The 23297-nt window shown below is 40.5% G+C and overlaps 1 protein-coding gene across 2 annotated transcripts; it reads left to right on the top strand.

The window, feature by feature from the left end:
- Positions 1 to 74: 74 nt before the first annotated feature.
- SPRTN (SprT-like N-terminal domain) lies at positions 75 to 16824 on the top strand. Of its 2 annotated transcripts, XM_004620325.3 has the most exons (5): positions 75 to 627; positions 1493 to 1592; positions 4618 to 4746; positions 12797 to 13064; positions 14621 to 16824. In XM_004620325.3, the coding sequence occupies exons 1-5, from the start codon at positions 407 to 409 to the stop codon at positions 15358 to 15360; spliced, it is 1458 nt and encodes a 485-aa protein (XP_004620382.3). In that variant the 5' UTR covers positions 75 to 406; the 3' UTR covers positions 15361 to 16824. The 2 variants fall into 2 exon arrangements, with proteins under 2 accessions (XP_004620382.3, XP_055002723.1); XM_055146748.1 differs by lacking the exon at positions 4618 to 4746.
- Positions 16825 to 23297: the final 6473 nt, after the last annotated feature.

Here is a 23297-nt window from a genome sequence, read left to right as displayed (position 1 = left end):
GCCGGTGTCTTAGAGCGCATGTGCTGGAGGCGCTCTATAGGAAGTAAGTGGAGGGGTAGGCAGCGAGGGGATCGTAGTGCGCATGTGCTGAGCGTGACGTTCGTATTTTTGTTATCAGTGAGATGGTAACTTACTTCCGGAGACTTGCTCGGGCCAGAGCACGGAGAGCCCAAGGTTTGTGCCCATTTGGAGATGTTACACCGAGTTCTTTTCTAAGCCCCAGAACCTTGATTTCAGTGTTTTAGGCAAACTCGGTTCTCGTTCTCCAGCTAGTTTTTTCGAGAGTTCTCGCGATATCTGCAGACGGACTCGAGAACTGACTTGAGAGCCGGTACCTCCTAGGAGCTCGACTGGGCCTTACCCTAAAGTGAGCTGAGCGCCGACAGCCTCTGGAATTCTAGCCGCGATGGATGAGGACTTGGTTTTGGCACTGCGGCTTCAAGAGGAGTGGAACTTGCAGCTGGCGGAGCGCCCTCACGCTCAGGAGCCCTTGTCGCTGGTGGACGCGTCTTGGGAGTTGGTGGATCCCACCCCGGATTTGCAGGCCCTGTTTATGCAGTTCAATGATCAGTTCTTCTGGGGCCAGCTGGAGGCAGTCGAAGTGAAGTGGAGCGCGCGAATGACCCTGTGAGTCTCGAGCCGCATTGGGGGAAAAAGCCGGGCTGGTAGCTTTTCGGCCGCCCGTCCCCCGATGCTCCTGGTCTTTGTCCTCATTCTTTGGGTTGTGGGTCTGGCAGCCCCTCCTCTGGCCTATTTCTCCCATCATCACTGTGCGTCTTCCGCTCAGACAGGATGCGCGCCCCCCCCCACCTTAGGGTGATAAGGGACCTTACTTGAAACTAAATTACTACACATCTGACTTACCGCACGGCGACTCTGCAGGTGAAGCCTGTTGAGTGTCTTCCCTGAGTGCGTTGAAATGTATTAATTACCTAATTGTGAAGCGTACAAAGAGTTCTCCCAGCGTGAACTGCGAAAGAGTATGTAAGAGTTTGCTCTAGAGTTTGCTCTTTTATCTTTCTGACCCTTTTTGCATAAATTAGCATATTTAAAGAAGTTATTGATAATTGAGTTTTAGACATAATGTTCTAGTATCAATCCCACCACCAGTGTCAGCTTGGCTCTACCAGTGTTCCAGAGTTCCCTCCCCCAGCCCCCATCTTGACAGGCACGTTTTATTGTTTGGTGGTTGTAATTTGGATCTCATGTTCGCAGTGTTGTTGAGTCTGTGTTTTGGATATATCTGTACCACTCCCCCACCTAACCGGTGCACCCGAGGCGCCTGATCCTTGTTACACATTTTTTTCCCTTTCTCACCTTCCCCTCCCCACCCTTGATTTCTTTCCTTCTCTGTACTTCTCCCTGTACTCCAGGGTCAAGGGCGATTTAGGCATCTTCCTTTTACTACATCTCCCTTGTACTTGTCCAATTATTTATATATCACAGGTGAGATCATCCTAAACAACACATTTTTATGATGATTGTATTTCAGGTGTGCTGGCATATGCAGCTATGAAGGAAGAGGTGGAATGTGTTCCATCCGCCTCAGTGAGCCCCTTCTGAAGTTGAGACCAAGAAAAGATCTTGTAGAGGTATTTTTAGCATTTAATCCAGCATTAAGTATTCATTTAGCAACTGCTGTCTCATTTAGGACTCCTTGGATGTTTTATTTAGCTGATCCTGTTCCTTTTTTTCCTACTTGTTCCTTGGGTTACCAAGAGTGTCATGTAAAACATCTGCAGCTATGATTATAGAGGGGTTTTTTTTGGTGAAGCAAGATAGTTTTTATTGAAACTTCAATGTAAGGGGAGAGAAAATGAAATGTGTTCAAGAGAGAACACAGTTTTCTCCAGAGTGGAAATAAGCAAAGAAACAGATAAGCAAGAGAAATACTTTTTCAAGGGAAAACATGGGCTTGAAGAGTAAGCCTTTTTTGTTTGTTTTTGTTTTTTACTGAGTTCACAAGAGATTTTGTTTAAGGTACTTAAGAATCCTCTAGTATGAGAGGGTATGAGAGGAGGAATCCTAAGCAGGGTTCCTGGATTATTTCTTTTTGCTTCTATAAATTTAGACTCCATGTAGTTTAAAGCTGTGCTTTCAATTTTTATCCCAACTATGATCCCTTTCTGACCTTGTTTCCTTCTTGTGGGCACCCCCGCCCCCACCCCATGGGTTTGTTCCCTAGACTCCTGCATTGGACCCCCACTTTACTGATTCACTGATAGCACCCTTTGATCCCCCACCTAGGACTGGGAGCCATGAGGGTTATATGCCTCTGGTTGAGAAACGTATATATCTCAAGTATGAAATGAGCATTAGGCTTTTTTTCTGTTTTAAAATGGTATATGGGGGGCTGGAGCGATAGTACAGCGGGTAGGGCGTTTGCTTTGCATGTGGCCAACCCGGGTTCAATCCCTGGCATCCCATATGGTCCCTGAAGCACTGCCAGGAGTAATTCCTGAGTGCAGAGCCAGGAGTAACCCCCGAATATCGCTGGGTGTGACCCAAAAAGAGAAAAAAATGATACATGGTGGGGGGCAGAGAGATAATAAGTGGGCAGGACACTTTGATCCCAGGTACCCCATATGGTCTCCTGAGCTCTTCCAGGAGTGATGCTTGAGTACACAGTTAGGAGTAAGTCCTGAGCATTACTGATACAGCCTCCAAATCAAAAATAAGTATATACATAAAGTTGTACATGTAGGCTGGAAAAATAATACAGTGGGGAGAGCCCTTGCCTTGTATACAGCTGACCAGAGTGTGATCCCTGGCACCTCCCCTGAGCCATGCCAAGAGTTATCCCTGAGCCAGGACTAAGCCCTGAACACCAAAGGGTGTGCACACCTCCCTTACCTCTTCAAATCTAACATCATTTCAAAATCTGTAGTTACAGAACTATACACAGAAATGTTCCACTTCAGTTTTCTATTCTGAACTTTACACCTAGGATACTGTTGTTGTCTTTCATTTTCTATATTACAGATGTTTTGTAGCTACTTTAATTTTTCCTCTCCACCACATAATACTGTGTATATCTATTACCTTGACATTTTTATTAAGATAATATACTCTATGGCCAGAGATAGCACAGCAGGTGGGTGCTTACCTTGCATACAGTCAACCCGGATTTGATCCCCAGCATCCTCTGTTATCTCCCGAGCACCACCAGGAGTAATTCCTGATCACAGAACCAGGAATACCCCTTGAGCACCAGGGTTATTTCCTGGATGGGGTATGGCCCAAAACTCTAACATCTGCCCCCAAGAAACAAACAGTATACTCTGGTTTTCCAAATCATTGAATAATAATCTTTTTCATTCTGAATTTGACTGGAATTCCATTATGAGGACCCATGGTTCAGTTCATAGTTCTATCATTTTGCCAGTGAGAAAAGGGAATTTTTAACTGTTTTCTTATTACTAAGGGCACTGAACTTTAGTGATTTTATTAATTTTGATGCACAATTACTAGTAACTGATATGCTTATTTTTTATAAAGCTGAATATTTAATTTTTTTTTTATTTTATAAAGTAGTTAACAAATCTGGCAAGCTCCCTGTGGCGTATTCGATATGCCAAAAACAGTAACAGCAAATCTCACAATGGAGACATTACTGGTGGCCATTCGAGCAACGGGGTGACAGTGACAGAGACAGTGATTTAATATTAAAACACCAATCCCACCACCATTACACCTTCACACCACCATATTTCAGATGTTTCCATCCCAAAGCCCAATCCTTGCCCCAAAGCAGAACCAAAATAAATGTTTTGTGTTGTTTGTTCACTGTCATCCCATTGCTCATTGATTTGTTTGAGTGGGCACCAGTAACGTCTCTCATTGAGAGACTTATTATTACTGTTTTTGGCATATCCAATACACAAGGGTAGCTTGCCAGGCTCTGCCGTTTGTTATGAAATGAAAAACCGCTGAAAATGCTGCAAAAAAGTATCCTTAAAAGAAAGAGTGTGTTGGGGCCGGAGCGATAGCACAGCGGGTAGGGTGTTTGCCTTGCACGCGGCCGACCCAGGTTCGATCCCCGGCATCCCATATGGTCCCCCAAGCACCGCCAGGAGTAATTCCTGAGTGCAGAGCCAGGAATAACCCCTGAGCATCGCTGGGTGTGACCCAAAAAGCAAAAAAAAAAAAAATGAAAGAGTGTGGAGGTTGTTGTATTTCACCCAGGAGCCATTAAACCCTTCTATAAGAGATCACTAGCGTGTTGTTAAAGGTTGTAAAGTTGAATATTTTTAATATTTTATCTTTCTACTGTACTTGACTATAAATGAAGAAGTCTTTCCTGGAACAGGGAGTTCTTTGGGGACTTTGTTCCCTTCATGCAAAGCTTGAGCCTAATGAACCATCTTCCCAGTTCTGTCTTTGTTTTTGATTTTTGTGGTACCAGGGATTGAACCCAGGTATTGAACCCACTTTGCTATTGAGACACATCCTCAAAATTATGTGAGTTGTGCTTATCTATTTTTTCTATAAGGATGGTTCTTTCATCAACTTCTGAGAGGTGCCTGGGAAGGTTAAGAATCCAGAGTCAGAAAATATATTTTTTACATTTTTATTTTCAGAAGTCCCAAAATGAATTAATTTTTTTTTTAATTTCAGACACTATTGCATGAAATGATACATGCCTACTTATTTGTTACAAATAATGATAAAGACCGGGAAGGGCATGGTCCAGAGTTTTGTAAACATATGCATCGCATCAATCGTCTGACTGGAGCCAATATTACGGTATGTGAAACCATACACATTTATGATATTCAGTATCCCACCCCCTCCTTCTTCCCCCGGAATTTCTGGTACTTAATTAACCCAGAGACCCGGGATGCTTGCTCGTCGAGCATCCTGTGTTCTGTCCACATGTATCTCAATTGCTTGGCTCTGTTTCTTTGCTTGCTTTCATTTTCCACTCTCGAAAAACCCATGTTCACTCTTGAACATATACTACCTCCCTTCCTTTCCTCTCACTTCTTTCTAAGTTTAATTCAGTAAAAACTACCTTGCTTCACTAAAAACAGATACTTGTTTTGGGTAGAAATAAATATTATCTTTAAGGATTTCCATAGTAACCGAGAGGTCTTGAGAAGCTGGATGACTCTAGAACTATAGAGTGGCTTAGTGCAGAACCATCAAAATCCTTAAGGCCTTTGTTGTAGAGCAACATTTTATGCTTTGTTAATTTAGGCCTGCAGTACCCCTCCTCGATGATCTCAACTTTGTTTCCTGACTATATTCTCCGTCAGTCCATCTTGTATTACCTATTTCTGTATCAAGTATTTTGATTCATATTTTGATTCGTATTTCCTTTGGTGCCATATTTCTGTTTAATACTGTAGAACAGAATCAGAAGTCAAAAAAGCATTAGGAGGGACCAAAGCCATAGTAACAATGGCTCTTGCCTTGCATGTGACTGACCTGGGTTCGATCCCTGGCACTCTGTAGAGTTCCCTGAGCTCCACCAGAATGACCCCTGAGCACAGAGCCAGGACTAAGCCCCAAGCATCGCTGGGTATTGCCCAAAAACAAACAGGAGGCTTGAGGAGGGTTGGAGAGATAGTACAGTGCGTAGGGTGCTTGCTTTGCACGTGGCAAGCCTAGATTTAATTCACATAGCTTGCCTTGCATGCGGCCGACCTGGGTTCAGTTCCTCCGCCCCTCTCGGAGAGCCCGGCATGCTACCAAAGAGTATCTCACCCGCACGCCAGAGCCTGGCAAGCTACCCGTGGTGTATTTGATATGCCAAAAACAGTAACAAGTCTCACAATGGAGACGTTACTGGTGCCCGCTCGAGCATATCGATGAGCAACGGGATGACAGTGATATAGTTGTGCCCGAAGCACCACAACGAGTGATTCTGAACAAAGGCAGGTATGATTCTGAAAACTGAAAAGAAAAACAAAAAGGCGGGAGGAATTAGACTGGGTTCAGTCTGATTGGCTCCACTGATTATTAAATGTCGGACATATGTAACTCTCCCGCACTTCTGTTTGTTCACATGTAAAAGTGAAAATAATAACTGCCTATTTTGAGGATCCTTGTGGAGATTAAAGGAAAAATACATGTTCCATCATGAGCTTTTTTGCTTTTATTATTATATTCATTTTATCAGTTACATTCCTTTTTCTTAAATTATTTTGAGAGGGTGTGGTTTAGGCTGCACCTGCAAGTTCCCCAGAGCTACTTCCAATTCCATGTTTGGGGGACTGGGTGTGATGCTGGAGATATAAACTAGGTCTTGGAGGGAGACGTGATCATGGTGGCGATGGGGCCAGACCACAGCTCTGAGGATGAGGAAGAAAAGGAGGGCAGTTGGCTCTCGTGGAATTGTCAGAAATTACTGATTCAGATTTTCTTTCAAAATGTGAAAATAAATGCAAGATTCTGGCGAGTCTTCTGTTTGAAGATGGGTGCAGAATTTAATGTAAGAATGAATGGGGCACCTTTGATGCCATGTAAGCTCTTTCACCAGCCATGATCCAAAGACTCAGAAATAAATATCAAAAGAGATCTATAAGAAGTAGAATTCTCAGGGCTGGAGCGATAGTACAGCGGGTAGGGCATTTGCCTTGCACGCGGCCGACCTGGGTTCCCAGCATCCCATATGGTCCCCCAAGCACCGCAGGAGTGATTTCTGACTACAGAGCCAGGAGTCAGCCCTGAGCATCTCCGGGTGTGACCCAGAATGCCAAAGAAAAAGTAGAATTCTCCTGGATCCTGCACCAGGCAGAGTTGTTGTACTGGGGCAACCCAGAGGGAGGCTGATGAACCCTCACACCCGTCCAAACGGAGCCCCAGAAGCCAAAACCCTCCATATCCCACAATTGCTGCCATGCTCCCTGCCAGACCCCACTGCTCAGATAAGCCTCATTCAGAAATTAATTCATTTAAGTACTCAGGTATACAGGTTTAGCGATTGAAATCTCCAGCTTTCAAGTTTTTTAAGAGTTAGGGATGGGCTACATCTCCCCATCTCCCTGTACTTTGGAAGCTCAGCAGTCACACACACACCCCCAAAGCTACCAGCCAGTTGAGAATTCAACTCCAGCTATATCACCCCATTAGAAATTTTGGACACTCTGGAGTGCATCCCACATCTCAAACTCTAACACTGATAAACCAGCAGTAGCACACCAGATTGGATGGGATGTAACGTAGAAAACAACAGATTAACAAAATGTAAACACAGAAGGCTTAATTTGTAACAACATTTTACTAATCTCTTATTCAAGGGCTTAAGGGCCCTCTTAAGGGTGAGATACAACAGTCTTCACTATCTTCTAGGGAAACACTTTTGAACATTTTTAAGCAAATTATTTATAACAAACAATGTAAAGTATTGAGGGCCTGCTATGAGGTCAGGCTCAAGGGAGGTTGGGAAAATTGTAAATGATGGTGGTGGGAAGGTACAATGGTGGTGGGGTTCGATGTTGCAGTATTAATGTCTGTAACTAAACTAATGACTTAATAAAGTTACTGGAGGGAAAAAAAGAAACTGGGTCTCTAGCAAGCAGACATGTGCTGCAGGCCTTTGAGCCATCTCACTGGCCTTTAAGGTGTCTTTCTAGGGGAGCGGGTGTGGGGGTTGAGCTCCACTCTGCAGTGCTCAGGAGCTGTTCTTGGCTCTGCTTTGGAAACCGTATGTGGTGCTGGGACCCTGTACACTGGCCCATTCCTTTCTCTTTTTTCTGCTTGTATCATGTTTCTAACTGAACTTTTCACCTCATGTCTTTCCTTATATATCCCCTCCTGAATGCCTGCTGCCATTCTTTTTCTGATCAAAATCTGTATTTTCTAATATAGATTAGAAGTAACTTCTCCCTCTTTAAGATATAACTTCTTACTCTTTGAACTTCCTCAGCAAGTGTTTAATGTTTTACAATCTTTTGAGATTTTATTTTGACCTACATGGGCCTCACATTGAATTGAACCCTAAAGGATATAAATTCCTACATATGTATTAAATTCTTTGGTGTATTTGTGGTAGTGTTTTTATCTTAAATGTGTGAGGCCTAGCTTTAGTCCTATGCTTTTTTTTTTTACGGCAATAAATAGTGAAAAATGAAATAGGCTCACTTTCAATGTATTATTATCTATTAGTTTTGTTTTTTTTTAAAGAAATATTGAATAGCATCAGGAAAATGGCTTTGATTAAAAACGAGTCACAAGTTGGTAACCTGGGTTTTATCCCCAGAATTGTATAAGTGCTAAATACTTCTAGGAGCAACCCAAAGATTACTGTGGCTCCAAAACAATACAGCGGTCACATAATTTCAAGATTAGAAAAATAATGAAAAATGTTAGCATAAAAGATGTTATGGCCCAGAAGTCTTTGTTGTGACAAAAACGAAACTATCTTAGGGCAGGAATGTATTTAGTAGTAAGGCTCTTTGCTTTTATGAGGCTCTGAATTGGATCTCTGAAATTCTCTACCACCATCCCTACCACCAAGAATTTTAAAATGTTATTTTAAAAATCACGAAAACATATGTTCATTATTATCATTTTGTTTTGGCGGCCACATGCAGCTGTGCTTGGGGTTTACTCCTGGCTCTGAGCTCAGGGGCCACTCCTGGCAGGGCTTGGGGGACCATATGTGGTGCTGGAGAACCATTCTGGGTCTGCTGCATGCAAGACAAACGCCCTTTTCACTGCACTATCCCGACAGCATCTGAGATGGTTCAATATTTAAGTAGTAAAGTTCCTTTGAGAAGACTGAAGAAAAAAGTTCATAGTCATTTGGGAGGGTCAGTTTTTTTTGAGGGGGCTACATCCAGTGGTGCTTAGGGGTTACTCCGGACTCTGTACTCAGGGATCACTCCTAGCCGGCTTGGAGGATTATATGTCGTGCCAGTGATTGAATCAAGGTCCTGGGTCAGTTGCATGTGAGGCAAACACCTTATTCCTTGTATTTCTATTTCTTCTCTTGGAGTGCTGATTTTTTTAATGACACTTCTCAGTGTTGAGTGCCTAGAGAAAGATAACCCTCCCTTTAGTTAGAACTCTGAGTTAACAGACTCCATGTAAGATTTTACCCATAGGGTAAAACAAACGCTTCTGTTTAAGAACATCTATGCAGAAGTTGTATTGTCTCAGTGAATGACACTCTTTCCTTTTGTATGAATTATTATTTTTTTATTTCTAAGGCTTACTTGTTTAGGGTTTACTCGTGACTTTATGCATAGGGCTTTATCATTCTGGTCGGTTTTGGGGGCCCATTGGTTGTGTCTAGATTCAACTCTGGCACTGTATTATTTAATATATCATTCACTATATCCACCTTATCCACTATTATCTCTCTGACCCCCAATTTTTCCTTCAGTTGGGGAACATTGGTTTAAGTCATTCTTATATTTCAGGCTTTTTCACATCTTTTCAAAGATAGTTACACCATGACCAACGTTAAAGAGCCAATATTCCTCCTGTGTGATACTTACTCCAACATTTGTGCCCCTTTTCTCTTCCTCTCTAAGCAACTTCAGTTCTGTGGTTCAAATCCAAGGATTAGGTAGATTTTTTTTTTTTCTTTTTGGGTCACACCGGCAATGCACAGGGGTTACCTCCTGGCTTTGCACTCAGGAATTACTCCTGGCAGTGCTCAGGGGACCATATGGGATGCTGGGAATCGAACCTGGGTTGGCTGCATGCAAGGCAAACACCCTCCCCTCTGTGCTATCACTCCAGCCCCAGTAAAGATTTTTTACTTTCTGTTCTCTTGCTATATTTCTTTATATCCTAATAGAATAATATCAGATGTTTGACTATTTGTTTTTTATTTTTTAAATAATGTAGGATTATTATGACTGCTATTTGTTTAGCCATTAAGCTGACTGAATTGGCATGAACTCCACATTACTTTTTTTTTTAAATTGTATCACCCTGAGATAGTTACAAAGCTTTCACATTTGAGATTCAGCCATGCAATGATGAAACACCCATCCCTCCACCAGTGCACCTTTTCCATCGCCCACATCCCAGTCCTCATCCTGCCTCTACAGCAGACAATTTCCCCAATACTCTCTAATTTGGGACATTGTGTTTTGCTCGAAATTTCCCACCACCATGCAAGACTACCTGCCAGGGGTAGACTCTAGATAATTTATTTTCCATTGCTCATTTTGAATATCATGAGAGCTTGCAGTCACGATTATAAATGTAAATTTCTAGATTGTAAATGGTTGGGTTCCAGAGACATCTCTGTATGGCAGTAATCCATTTTGGATTCAATTGGGAGTCTTTGGGCCAGGACTATTTATGCACTAAGATGGCATCTGGAGGCAAATTGTGGGTGTGACCCACATACGGGGGGTCGGGAGAGGCTTGCTTATGGAAGCTCTTGGTCACCAGGATTCCATCTCAAGTAGGCAGGGAGAGCACACCTCCATCTGGCGTGTCCCAGTGAAATTGGCCCAGTATGGGGCCCAGAGAGATCTCTGGTCCTGTGGTGTCTTCTGGGACTTGCTGCTGTGTCTCTGGGCCAGGGCTGTTAGCACTAAGATGGCACCTGAAGGCAAATTGTGGGTGTGAGAACTAGTCAGCTGAGCACGCTGGGACGCAGGGAGGGACAGCCCAGGTCCTCTGCTGCCATATGGCCTGGAGTTTCAGACCTGGAACCTGCATACCTAGGCCTTGCTTGTGGAAGCTCTTGGTCACCAGGATTCCATCTGGAGTAGTCATGGAGACTGCAACTGCTCCATCTGGGGTGCCCCGGTGAAATTGGCCCGGAATGAGGCCCACAGAGATGTCTGGTACTGTGGTGTCTTCTGGGACTCGCTGCTGTTGTTTGACTATTTCTGGCTTATTTTGCTTAATGTAACACTCTCCAGCTTCATGTCTCAAATATCAAAATTTCATCTTTTCTTGTAGCAAGTAGTATTCCATTGGGTATATGCCTCTATCAGTATATCTATGTGTATATACACATACACATAAAAAACATCTCTTCTATCTCATACTGTTTTTTCTTACCTTGGCCATTGTAAACAACACTGTTGTGCTATTAGAAGGGTGCACAGATATTTAAAAATTAGTGGGTTTTTGAGTGTCCTAGAACAGATGACTGGTTGAAGAAACTTTGGTACATCTATACAGTGGAATGAATACTATGCAGCTATTAGAAAAAATGAGGTCATGAAGTTTGCATATAAGTGGATCAGCATGAAAAGTATCATGCTAAGTGAAATGAGTCAGAAAGAGAGAGACAGACATAGAAAGACTGCACTCATCTGTGGAATATAGAATAATAGACTAGGAGTCTAACACCCAAGAATAGTAGTAATAAGTACCAGGAGGTTGACTCCATGGCTTGGAGGCTGGTCTCTCATTCTGGGCAACTCAGAGAAGGGAACACCAAGTAAAATGTGGTCGGAGGCCATGCGGGAGAGGGGTGACACGTGCCGAATGTAGACTAGAGACTGAACACAGTGGCCACTCAATACCTTTATTGCAAACCACAACACCTAATCAGAGAGAGAGAACAAAAGGGAATACCCTGCCATAGTGGCAGTGTGGGGTGGGGGGAGAGGGAACTGGGGAGGGTGGGAGGGATGCTGGGTTTACTGGTGGTGGAGAATGGGCACTGGTGAAGGGATGGGTTATCAAACTTTGTATGGGGGAAACATGAGCACAAAAATGTATAAATCTGTAACTGTACCCTCATGGTGATTCACTAATTAAAAATTAAAAAAAAAACATTAGTGGGTTTTTTTGTCTGTATAGTGCTTGGGATCAAAGCTAGGGCCACAGTCTATGCAAGGCATATATTCTGCTAGTAATATACATTTCTCAACCCTCAAAATAATGTTTCTATATTCTTTGAATAAGATATCTATACCTAAGAGTAGAATTGATGGGTTGCATAGTAGAACTATTTTTAGCATCTTGAGAAACCTCATTACTGATTTCCAAAAGAGGATGATGTATCAACAACAAGGGTTTCTTTCTCTCTGTATCAATAACTTGCGGTATTTGTGGTATCAGCCATTCAATGAATAAAACTTTTTCGTCAATCAGTAAACATTGAGAACTTTAACTGTACTACACCATGTATGTATATGTATGTATTAGCCACCTGGGATACAAGGATGAAAACACGTTTCCTCGAGAGTTTTTCCTGTACAGAATGTCATCCTAATGAGGCTCTCATGAAGACACTAGTAAAGAGACGTGAGAATGGGGAGAGCAGGGTTGGCAGGGGCCACATCAGACAAGAAGCTTGTGTTGTTAGAGTCCAGCGTTTGCAGACTCTTTCAGAAACTTTATTGCTTATAGGGGAAGTTTTTGGTGTAATGGTAAAACAATGCATATTTATTACATTATGTAAAATCTTATATTCTGAGTTTTCATAAATCTTGGTTTTTGCCCACATCCAGCTGTGCTCAAAGCTTACTCCTGACTACTCCAGGGATCGTACCTGGCAGGGTTTGGGGGACCGTATGTGATGCAGGAAATCAAACCGGGTCAGCTGCATGGAAGGCAAGCACCTACCTGCTGTATTGTCGCTCTGGTCCTAATTTTAATATTTGGTTTCGGAAATTGTATTAAAGGGGCTTTGTGTGTGTGTGTGTGTACGTTTTAAATTCTTTTTCTTTTAACCCCTTTTTATACAGTTTTTGAAATACTAAGTTAACTGCCGTTTCCTATTAAAATATCGTTGTTATGTATGCCAAAACATAACTTGAGAAAGCTAAGGAATTGTAAAGCTAAAGAAAAAAACAAGTTTCCATATTTATTTTCCTAAAAATGTGTTTACATACTTAAAGCTAAAAATGTTTTCTCAATGCAGATATACCATACTTTCCATGACGAAGTGGATGAGTATCGGCGGCACTGGTGGCGCTGTGATGGGCCATGTCAGCACAGGAAACCTTACTATGGCTATGTCAAACGTGCCACTAACAGGGCCCCCTCTGCTCATGATTATTGGTGGGCTGAACACCAGAAAACCTGTGGAGGCACTTTTATAAAAATCAAAGAACCAGAGAACTACACAAAGAAAGGCAAAGGAAAGACAAAACTAGGAAACCACTCAGTGTCAACTGTAGAGACTAAAGGTAATTTTATGTATTTTCTTCTTTTTCATAACTATGATGAAAGACAGCTTCAGCCTTTAGTGCAGTGTTTCTCGACCTTTTTCTGACTGTGACCCCCTTTATTTCCTTCCTGCCCTACTGTTTGGCCCCTAGCCTTTTGATCCCCTTTTACCTAATTTCCACTAGTGCCCCCCTTGGGATATCCAAGTTGAGAAACCCTGCTTTAGTGATCGGGTGGATGTTAAGGTAAGCTGAAGGACGTTTCCCTGAGCACTTCCTAAACCACTGAGCTATCGTCTGATCCCTTTTTCCCTGGAAATCTCTTAACAGCATGGCTGTGTGGATCACCTCAGCAAATCTGGGCAGAACCAGGGTTTGAACTTGTGGCCTTTCTATTAGGTGCTTTAAGCCACTAAGATTTTTTTGGAGGGGGAGTGGGGGGAGGGGCCACATCTGGCTGGCTCAGGGGGCTATATATGTGGGATGCCAGAGATCGAACCCAGGTTAGCGTGCAAGGCAAGAGCACTACCCCTGCACTGTCACTCCAGCCCCAAAGCCAGTAAGATTTTTTTTTTTCCAGGCCCTTTTTCATACACATAGTAGGAAAGTTCTCATCACCTCAGCATGTTCTATGGCACTGGCATATGAACTGAAAACCTTGTTCTTAGCAAGCAAGCACTCTAGTTATTGAATCATTTTCTAGGCCTATACAGATTGTTTCTAGTGGCAAAAAATTCAAGTGTGTACTTAATAAAAAATTTTTTGATCGTCCATGAATTGATGGTAGAAAAATATACTTTGTTCTATATAGAGGGGAGGAAAAGTAGAAATAAATACCACTGATAATATTTGAAGTACAGCCTCTTTCCCTATCTTGACTTAATGAGTCATTAGGAAACAGAAGGGAAAATGATTGCCAAAATAAAAACAATAATTCAAGTAACAATTCCCGGAATGGAAGTCTTAACTACACCCCTTCCTATCAGTTGGATTCTGTCCAAAAGACTTTTCCTATTGATGTATGTATTTTCACTGGGAGAAGAATGGGGAAAGGATATGACAAGCCTATGGTAGTACTTCATCTTCAATTTTTTTTCCTTTTCCTATGAAAGTTCAGTTTCTACCTTTTGAAGAGGTTAACCAGGTTACTAAAGTTAGTGCTGCTTCCCTTGGGAGGTTGTTTTGATGTGATAAGAACCAAGAATGTAAGCTCATTTCCCAAATCTGAAATGGTAAGGTGAAGAATTTATAAGGAGAGATTATATAGTTTTTGAGTGTTGGAGGAAAGATAATTTGTGAGCAGATTTTTCCCTACTGGAACTAAAAGGATACTAAGCAAGCTTCAAAGTAAAAGCGATTTTGCTGTTGGTCTTTGCATAATAGGACTCCTTATCTAATGTTCTCTCAGTACCAAAGCTCTGACTCCTGAAGACTGTTGTCCTCCCAATAATTAGTAAAATATGGATCCAAGTTAGAATAAACTAGTATTTTTTCACCTTGACAAATATTATCCACTAGCTTAATATGTTATTTTAATTTTGAGTTCAGCAAATAAAAATCTCATGCTTCCTTTGCAGATACATCAAACAGAACCAAGACACAGCTGTTAATTCCTTTCACTGGAAAAGGATATGTCCTAGGAGAAACGAGCAGTGCACCTTCATCTGGGAAATTTATTGCTTTAAATGCCATTGATAATAGCCAAGATATTTTAAGTCAAGACAATTCAGCAAATGTTCTAAGACCTAATTTTAAATCTGAGGCAAAGTTTGAACAGAATGATTCAAGTAAAAAAACTCCTTTAGTCTCCCTGGTTCGTAATTCCAGCCACCAAAATGGTATAAATAACTACTTTCCTAAAATATCAGTTGCCAATCAAAAGGCTTTCAGAAATGTGAATAGATCTCCAATGAAAAGTGGAACAGTTGGGGACATCACTAAAAAATCCTCTACTCCTCAAAGAAGGCCACCATCTTCTAAGATATCTCTTAAAAATTCTTTAAAAGCAATGGAATTGACATCTGTAACTGCATCTCAGAACATGAGTGGGCCTGAAGATAAAGTTCCACATAAACGGCAAAGACTAGAGGATAAAACTGTTTTAGATCATTTTTTTATCAAGAAAGAACAATTAGCAAGTGGTGGTAATCCAAACTGTAGTTTACATCCTGCAGTGGCAACTCAGAATTCCAGTGGTTCGTCCAGTCAGAGCAAAATGGTGAATTGTCCTGTTTGTCAGAATGAAGTTTTAGAATCTCAAATTAATGAACACTTAGATCGGTGCCTTGAAAGTGAGAGCATCAAAATCAAAAGCTGAAAAAAAACTTTGAAAATAATGGGTTTCACATATATATTACCTCACTTAGTGTAATGTGTCAGCCCTCAGGAATTTCTGGCTAGTACTAAGTTTGTATGTTATAATCTAGTTCACATAACCAATATGAAACAGTTTTATATATGCTTATGAGAGTGTAATTAAAAATATTTTGTCTAAAGGTGCTATATTTACTCTTGCCTTACAAATACTGTAGCTATTCTGCATATACATGTTTAATTTTTATAGATTTTTGTTCCTTGCACTTAACGGTATTTAAATGTGCCAATCATTTTAGTTATATACTTTCCTCAAAACATTCAGTGAGGAATACTGTCAAGTATTTGGTGAAATTGATCATATTTTATTAATTCATTCCCAGAACTATTAATACTATCAAATATAATGACCGAAATCATAATCGAGTACAAAGTGTATATTGTATTAGGGATACTCAGGTTTTTAAAACTGAAAAAGTACCTTAACCTAAAATACCTTTTCTGTATTTTAAAGAATTTACTGTTTGCTGGAAAGTGGAAGATTTCAGATTGAATTGGTGCGTCTAGTATAGGAAAATCAATTTCTTTCAGACCACACTAGTAGTAACAAACAGCCCCTATACACCAGACGTTAGCTGGTTTCTCAAAATTTAGCAAGAAGAGTGGGTAAGACTGCTTGATACCTTCAATTTCTCTATAGCGAAGCAAAGTTGCCTAGTTTATGTAACAGTGAAACATCTAGAACTGTTAACCTTGAGTCAAAGTGAAGCCATTGCACTAAAAGGGATACTGTTTGCATTTTAAAATTATTTTTAAAAACATTAAATATAGTTGAGGGACAAAGATAACTTGATCAGTTACTTTTTGTCTCTTGGTTATGGATCTAGTATATTGGTATTTTGCAAAAACTTTAGTTCACTTGCCTTTTTAAGCTATTGCAATATCAGTTGAATACGCCTAAGTTGTCCAAATTGTGTTGTGCATCCAGGTAAATTTTTACTTAGCCCATCAAAGATGGAAAACATTTTGGCTTTCATAGAAGGTGTCCTTTACCACCCAGAATCCTCAGAAGCAATATTTTTATTCACAGGTTAGTGTAGCTTGTTTCTGAATGCCACATCTTTGTTTCCGAAGTCCATTCTCTTTTGATGCTTTGTAGTATGTGACTCTCACAATCTATTCTTTTAATGACCATTTGAATTATTTCTAGGTGGCTGTTTATTATGAATAATGCTGCTTAAAACTTTCCTTTTTGTTTACTAGAAACTGGGATGAGGGAGGAGTGGGGAGTTAGTTTTACTTTTTGTTTTATGGTGCAGGGGACTGAACCAGGACCTTACATATGCAAGGCATGGGCTCTACTGCAGAGCCATATCCATGCCTTTGGAACACTGTTTCTCTTGAGTTGGAACTGCTGTCATAGGTGTATTTGTTTACCTTTAATAAATACTGCCAGTTTGCACTCCTACCAGCAATGTATGAGAGTTTTAATTGTTCAGCAACTTTGTAATTGTTCAGTACTTTTTAATTTTAACCTGTCTGATTGTTTTCAAGCTTTGATGTTTTTGTATTGGGGCTACACCTGGCAGTACTCAGGGCTTACTCTTGGCTCTGCACTCAGGAATCATTACTGGTGGCGCCTGGGGACCATAAGGGGGTGCTGGGCAAAGAACCTGGGTTAGCCATGTGCAAGGCAAGTGCCCTTCCTATGTACTATCTTTCCAATCCCATTTTAATACTTCTAAAAGTACTTATAAATTGTGGCCAGAGAGAGAGTATAGTGATTAGGGCACTTTCCTTGCACAGGGCTGACCCAGGTTTGATCCCTGGCATCCCGTATGGTCCCTGTGCACAGCCAGGAGTTTCCTGAGTGTAGAACTAGTAGTAACTCCTGAAAATTGCCAGGTGTGGCCCAAAAACTGAATAAATAATAAATAACCAAAATTTATAAAATATGTACTATATTGAATATGTGCTGTCAGAGTTTCATAGAGGATTTTCACTCATTATTACAAATTTTGTGCAGTTTTTGAGCCTAATGTACAAGATTCTGGGGCTCTGACAGGCAGTTATGCTTTCAAGGACCTTTCCAGTCTAGTTGAAAGAGACAAAAGTAGGTTAAATTTATCAAAGTAAGTGCAGCGATGGGTTCCGCAATGTTAATGGAAACTAAGGCACAACCCAAAGTTTCCTGGAAAAACATGAGTTCAATCTTTTGTGATTCAAGGCCCTTACCAAGGTCTTGCAGAGATGGAACATGAAAAATTTGAAACAAACTAGCAAATTCTACTGGGAAACTCAAGCTGATCCAAATAGATATAAAGTAAGGTATGACGACTTTTGAGGGCAGTTTGTGTAGTCTCTAATAACAACATAGCTGTGCATAAGACTGGAAAAGTTTTTTTTTAAAAAAAAAAAGACTGGGAAAGTTTGTAAACATTCAAAGTGTTTTGATGAATTCTCTGGAATTCTCTGGCAGTAGATGGAAGAGTAATGACAGAAATGGAGGCAAGAGAATGGGTTTGAATAATACTTAAGATGGTGAAACTGATGAGGCTTAGGAAGATGAAAATAGACAAAATTGAAGCTTACTTAAAATTTGGAATTGTTAAAATATTGCAAAAAAATGCACCCTAAGAACTCTACTTACTCAAAAATCTTGACATTTGTAACAGTTACTGGTTTAGCTTTTAGTGAAGCAAAATACTTATTAAGTATTTAGTGAAGCAAAATACTTATTAAGATGAGATGTGAAGGGACAGAAGAATGTGTTCAAGAGAAGACAGACTTGAAAAGCTGTTCTTTTTCTCTTTTAAATAAGTAAATTTTTCCACCCTAGCAACAGCTAGTCTGGGAAAATCTTTTACTGCTACTGCCCTTCAATTTAGGGAGATGGGTTCAGGAAGTAGTCTTTTGTGGGGAAGAGGGGTTGGGGCCACACCTGGTGGTACAAGAGCTTACTCCTGGCTCCTGTGCTAGTAGGGACCTGGCAGTGTTGGATACAGGGATCCAATGTGGGTCAGTCACTTGCACAGCAGTGCCTTACCCTGTACTACACAGTACAGTATTCTCTTTTTTTTTTTTTTTTTTTGTTTTTGGGCTACACCTGGTGATGCTCAGGACTTACTCTTGGCTCTGCACTTAGGGATCACTCCTGATGGGCTCAGGGGACTATATGGGGTGCCAGGGATGGAGTATCTGATATCCCCCACTTCCCCCCACTGGAGTATTCTTTATTTCTACTAAAATGTGGTGCTTTTGAGTCATGGTTATATATTACCTAAGAAAATTTCATTTTGTTTCCAGAGTATAAATTTCTTAAATAGAAACTCAAACATGGGATGAGGGGAATATTGCAGTCAGACAGCCCCCCTCCATAGTATACATGTATTTTGGGGAAACAAAATTTTAGCAGATTGTCTAGCCCTGAAGTAGCCCCAAAGCATGAAGAGCACATCCCTCTGAAATACAAGTCCTGAGTTTTTTGGAGAGGAGAGACTGAGGCACCATCCAGATGCATAAATCTAAGCCCCATCCCAAAAGGGTGGGCCCCTCAGAACTTACAGGAGAATCTATGAGGTTATGAAAACACTATTAATAGTGCAAGGCTTCTCTGTGATAATGCCCAAGTTAACTTTTATGCATGCAAAATTCAAGAAAAAAATTTGGGAGAATTTATAAAAGCTCCCAAAAGGCATTTGGGGCTTGGTCTTCAAGTTCATGTTCATATTTTGCTTGCTTGACTCATGTCTGCTTTTTCCACTCTGGAGAATCCTGTATTCTTCCTTGAACATGTATATCCTCTCCCCCCATATCAAAGTAAATTTCTATAAAAACACAAAAACAAAAAACAACTATCTTGCTTCACAAAGAAACAAAAAGTAAATTCAAACATTGGTGAGAAAATACAGCAAACTATTGTGGGCCAGTGACTAGTAATGTAATTCAGCAGTAGAATACTTGCTTTACAAAACCAGACTAAAAAAGTTATTGTCCTTCAGTTCATATATATATATATTTCTATTATATCTATATATGATATTACACATATCATATATAGATATAATAGAATGTCCATAGATCATATATATTGTTTTTTGCTTGGTTGGGGTCACACCCATGGGTACTCAAGGCTTACAATTATTGCAAATTAATTGCCTAGGGAATTAACAGGAAAGAATAGGTTAGGTCTGGCTTTTTTTCCTTAACATTCAACTAGAATATTAAAAGCTCTATGATCACATGCTTCATCACAGCATAACTACAGCAGTGGGATGGAACCCCAGTAATACTCCTACTACTTATGATGGGGCTCTGTGGTGTTGTTAAGTTACCAGGGCCATATCCAGCAATACTGGGTAAGGATAATGGCAGGCAAGGCCCAGTATCAAATCATGGTCTTGAACAAGCTAGACATGTGCTCTACCACTTGAGCTAGCTATCGTCCCATTGTTCATCAATTTGCTCGAGCGGGCACCAGTAACGTCTCCATTGTGAGACTTGTTACTGTTTTTGGCATATTGAATACGCCATGGGTAGCTTGCCAGGCTCTGCCATTTGGGCAGGATAGTCTCGGTAGCTTGCTGAGCTCTCCAAGAGGGACGGAGGAATTGAACCCGGGTTGGCAAGGCAAACACCCTACCTGATGTGCTATCGCTTCAGTCCATTTTATAATAGTAATACAGAAAAAAATGCTTTTTCTTTCTTTGGTGTTAATGGTAAACCTACCACAAGATATCCCATATCCCATCATGAACACCAAATGGTACGATTTTTTCTTCTGAAAAACTGAAGCTAAGTCAGAAAGATTTGCTGACAACTGAAACAATAACTGGCACTTTCTGATAGAAAAGGATAGGTTAGTCTCAAGTCCTATGAGAGGGATCAAGGCGGACCAGGAATGTGAGAATGTGAGCGTGTTCAAAATAAGATCTATAGGGTACCTAATCCAAAGTTCTCCTTTCCCTTCTTCCTTTCCCTTCCTTCACTTCCCACCTCTCCCTTCTCTCCCCCTTATTTTCCTTCCTTCCTGGTGGGGGACACACCATTGGTGCTCAGGGGTTATTCCTGGCTCTGTACTCAGGAGGTACTCCTAATGGTGCTTGGGGGACCATATGAAATACTGGGGATTGAACCTGGGTTAGCTGCAAGCCCAACAAATGCCCTATCGGCCGTCCTGTCACTCCAGCCCCTCATTCTATCTTTCACTCTGAACACGTAATAGTCTCCAAACAAGTAACCAGGAATGGAAAAAACATAATCCCAAAAGGAAGTCTTCCAGACACTGCAGAACCTATTTTTCAATTTCTTTGAAATGTCTTTGAATAGCTAATACTTACCACTGTGCTCCATGCAGTCTAGTTTGAAAGCTTCCTTATGATACAGTGCCTTTCCCCCTCATCAGGAACACTGACAAAGACCCTCCTCTTAGATTTTTTGGTAGTGAATGAAATGAGCAGGCATTTTTCAAGTTTGATTGTTACTGGCTTTTGCAAAAACACCTTAATGAGCACTGACTCTTCTACATTTTTCCTCCCCCAGCCCCCCACTAAATCAAAGTGTGTTCTCTAGCTAGAATACTCAGAACCAAAAATTATTCCAAGTTACAAGCATTCCTTGCAAATTCAACACGAATACCCATGTGGTACTCAGGGGTCACTCCAAGCTGTTAAGGGTGACCATATGTAGTGTGGAGGTACAGGAGTAAGTTGAATAGAATTTCATTGTGTTAGTATATCACAATGCATCTATCCATTCTTTTTTAATCCTGGATACTTCATTGTTTTAATTTTAGATTAGTATCATTTTTTTTTTTTGCTTCCATCAACTATTCTTCCATCTTCTTAGCTTTACTTTTTCTTTTATTTTGTTCACAGATTTTCAATGCCTAATTTCTGATATTAGTGTATTTTGAAAAATCCTAATTGGGGATATTTAATTCATGTATTGACAGAGAAAGGGATTTGTGTGACTTATTGAGATTCTGATTCAAGAGTATACTACAGGGTCAACAAAGTGAAAAACAGTATTCCTGAAAAGTAACTCTATTGTGAGGTAGGAAAGGGCTGGATTCTCTTCAGATTCCATTCATACATATCTTGCTTCCTTAGTTCATCTTATCAAATCTCCAGGAGACATCTCATCCTTTCTTAGAAATGTTGCCTTCTTTCTCCAGTAACCTTCAATCTAATGAACTTTCATTTTTGACTTCATTTTGACTTCATTCTCTTGGGCCTTGCTAATCCAAGTTCAATATCCAGAACCACATATGGTCCCCTGAGGGCAGCAGGGTGTGACCCCCAAACAAATCAACTTCATCCTCTTGATACCTAAGGCCAGTGCTCTGATGTGCTACTGCCAGATAATTCCATCACTGCTGGTGGGTCAGTTTTTCCCTGTATACTGATGTCACTAAGCATGCAGGTCCCTTTACCATATAGTTTTTACCTTACTCTTTGTGTGAGTTCTAATGCTGGCTCTAATTTCAAGAGTTTTTTAAAATTATGATGCTTTTGCATAAGTTAACCCCCACTCCTCCACTGCTTCCCACCCCCACCCCCCATATCTCAGTCATGCTAGAAGTATGGGTACTAGGTAACTTTGTTCTCTTTGTCTTTATGATGTTGGAAAGATTATGAAAGAAATTCAGATTTCTGCAGCTGCCAATATAGCCTGAAAAATGCAAAGCCCAAGGGCCTCCTTATATAAAAACTGTATAGATAAATTTCTATTATGAAACATGAAAACTAAATATCCATTAAATAAACTTAATATCCATTAAACAGGTAGCTACATATTTTTTAAATCTGAAAAATAGAGTCCTTGAAATTAAAGACCTGAGAATCTCCAGAAACCTGGAAGATAAATGACTTCAAAGTGAGGACAAAGACAAATAGACAAATAGTACTTCTAAGTGACAGGCTAAAACTAGTAAATACAAGTTCAGAAGAACATAAAAAGGAAGAGAGAAATAAATAATTTAAGAAAATGTCCCCAAATATAGAAGAGTAATTTACAGTTTATATCGTAGCATACTGGCCAAGAACAGGCACAGTCCAAAGCAACCCACAATAGGGCCAGAGATAGTACAATGGGTAAAGTGCTTGCTTTGCATGCAATCTGATCCATTTGATCCCTGGTACCACATATGATCCAGAATTCTGGTTCTGGACACAGGGTGTGGCCACAATTCAGAAAAAAAAAAAAAAAAGCAAAGAAAGCAATCCACAGTCAAACCAGAGCCCAAAGAATAATTGTAACATCTGTAATAGAGAAAAAGCAGATGCCATATGAGAAAAAAGGTTTTTGTTTATTTTTTAAATTTTATCTCTAGGGTCAATTAAGCAGTATCTTCAAAAACTTGAATGGAAATGATTTCTAAATTACAACACCAAAGAGAAGCAAATTACTAATTGTCTGAGAGTAATTAAAGCACTGATCTCAGAAAATTTAACAACAAAATACTTTTTTCACAGAAAGTGTTAGACTTCTGGTTGAACCTTTCCAGACAGTCAATGCTGTGACCACTACTGCTGTTGCCGGAACAGCTCACAGCTGTTCAAACGTCATCCAGACTCACCTTCTCGAGACACATGATTTCATCAAAACATGGCAAAGTGACTCTCACCACCACTGGACAGTGCAGACTACTGTCAACCGTGTTGTTGAGTCATGACTGGAAACTTTCTAACAAAATATACTCTGGGTTCAGGGGTGGGTTGAAATTTCAATGTTCTTTGTTTCGTAAACAGAAGAGGGGGAGATACTGAGTAACACTGGATTGTCCTTTCTACATGCAAAGGGAGGTTAAGGCTTATTGAGCCACTCCCGTAACAGTGCACACATCTGAGGCACACCCAATTCCATCAGGCACTAAGAATCCTAAATTGCTTTTCTCTTTCCTTGATGTCATTTGTATGGTTTCTTTACCAATGTCCTTTT

Source organism: Sorex araneus, chromosome 9, assembly GCF_027595985.1.
Source record: "Sorex araneus isolate mSorAra2 chromosome 9, mSorAra2.pri, whole genome shotgun sequence".
Taxonomy (NCBI): Eukaryota; Metazoa; Chordata; class Mammalia; order Eulipotyphla; family Soricidae; genus Sorex; species Sorex araneus.
Note: the sequence above shows the minus strand (reverse complement) of the source record. Positions and strands in the feature narration are given on the sequence as shown.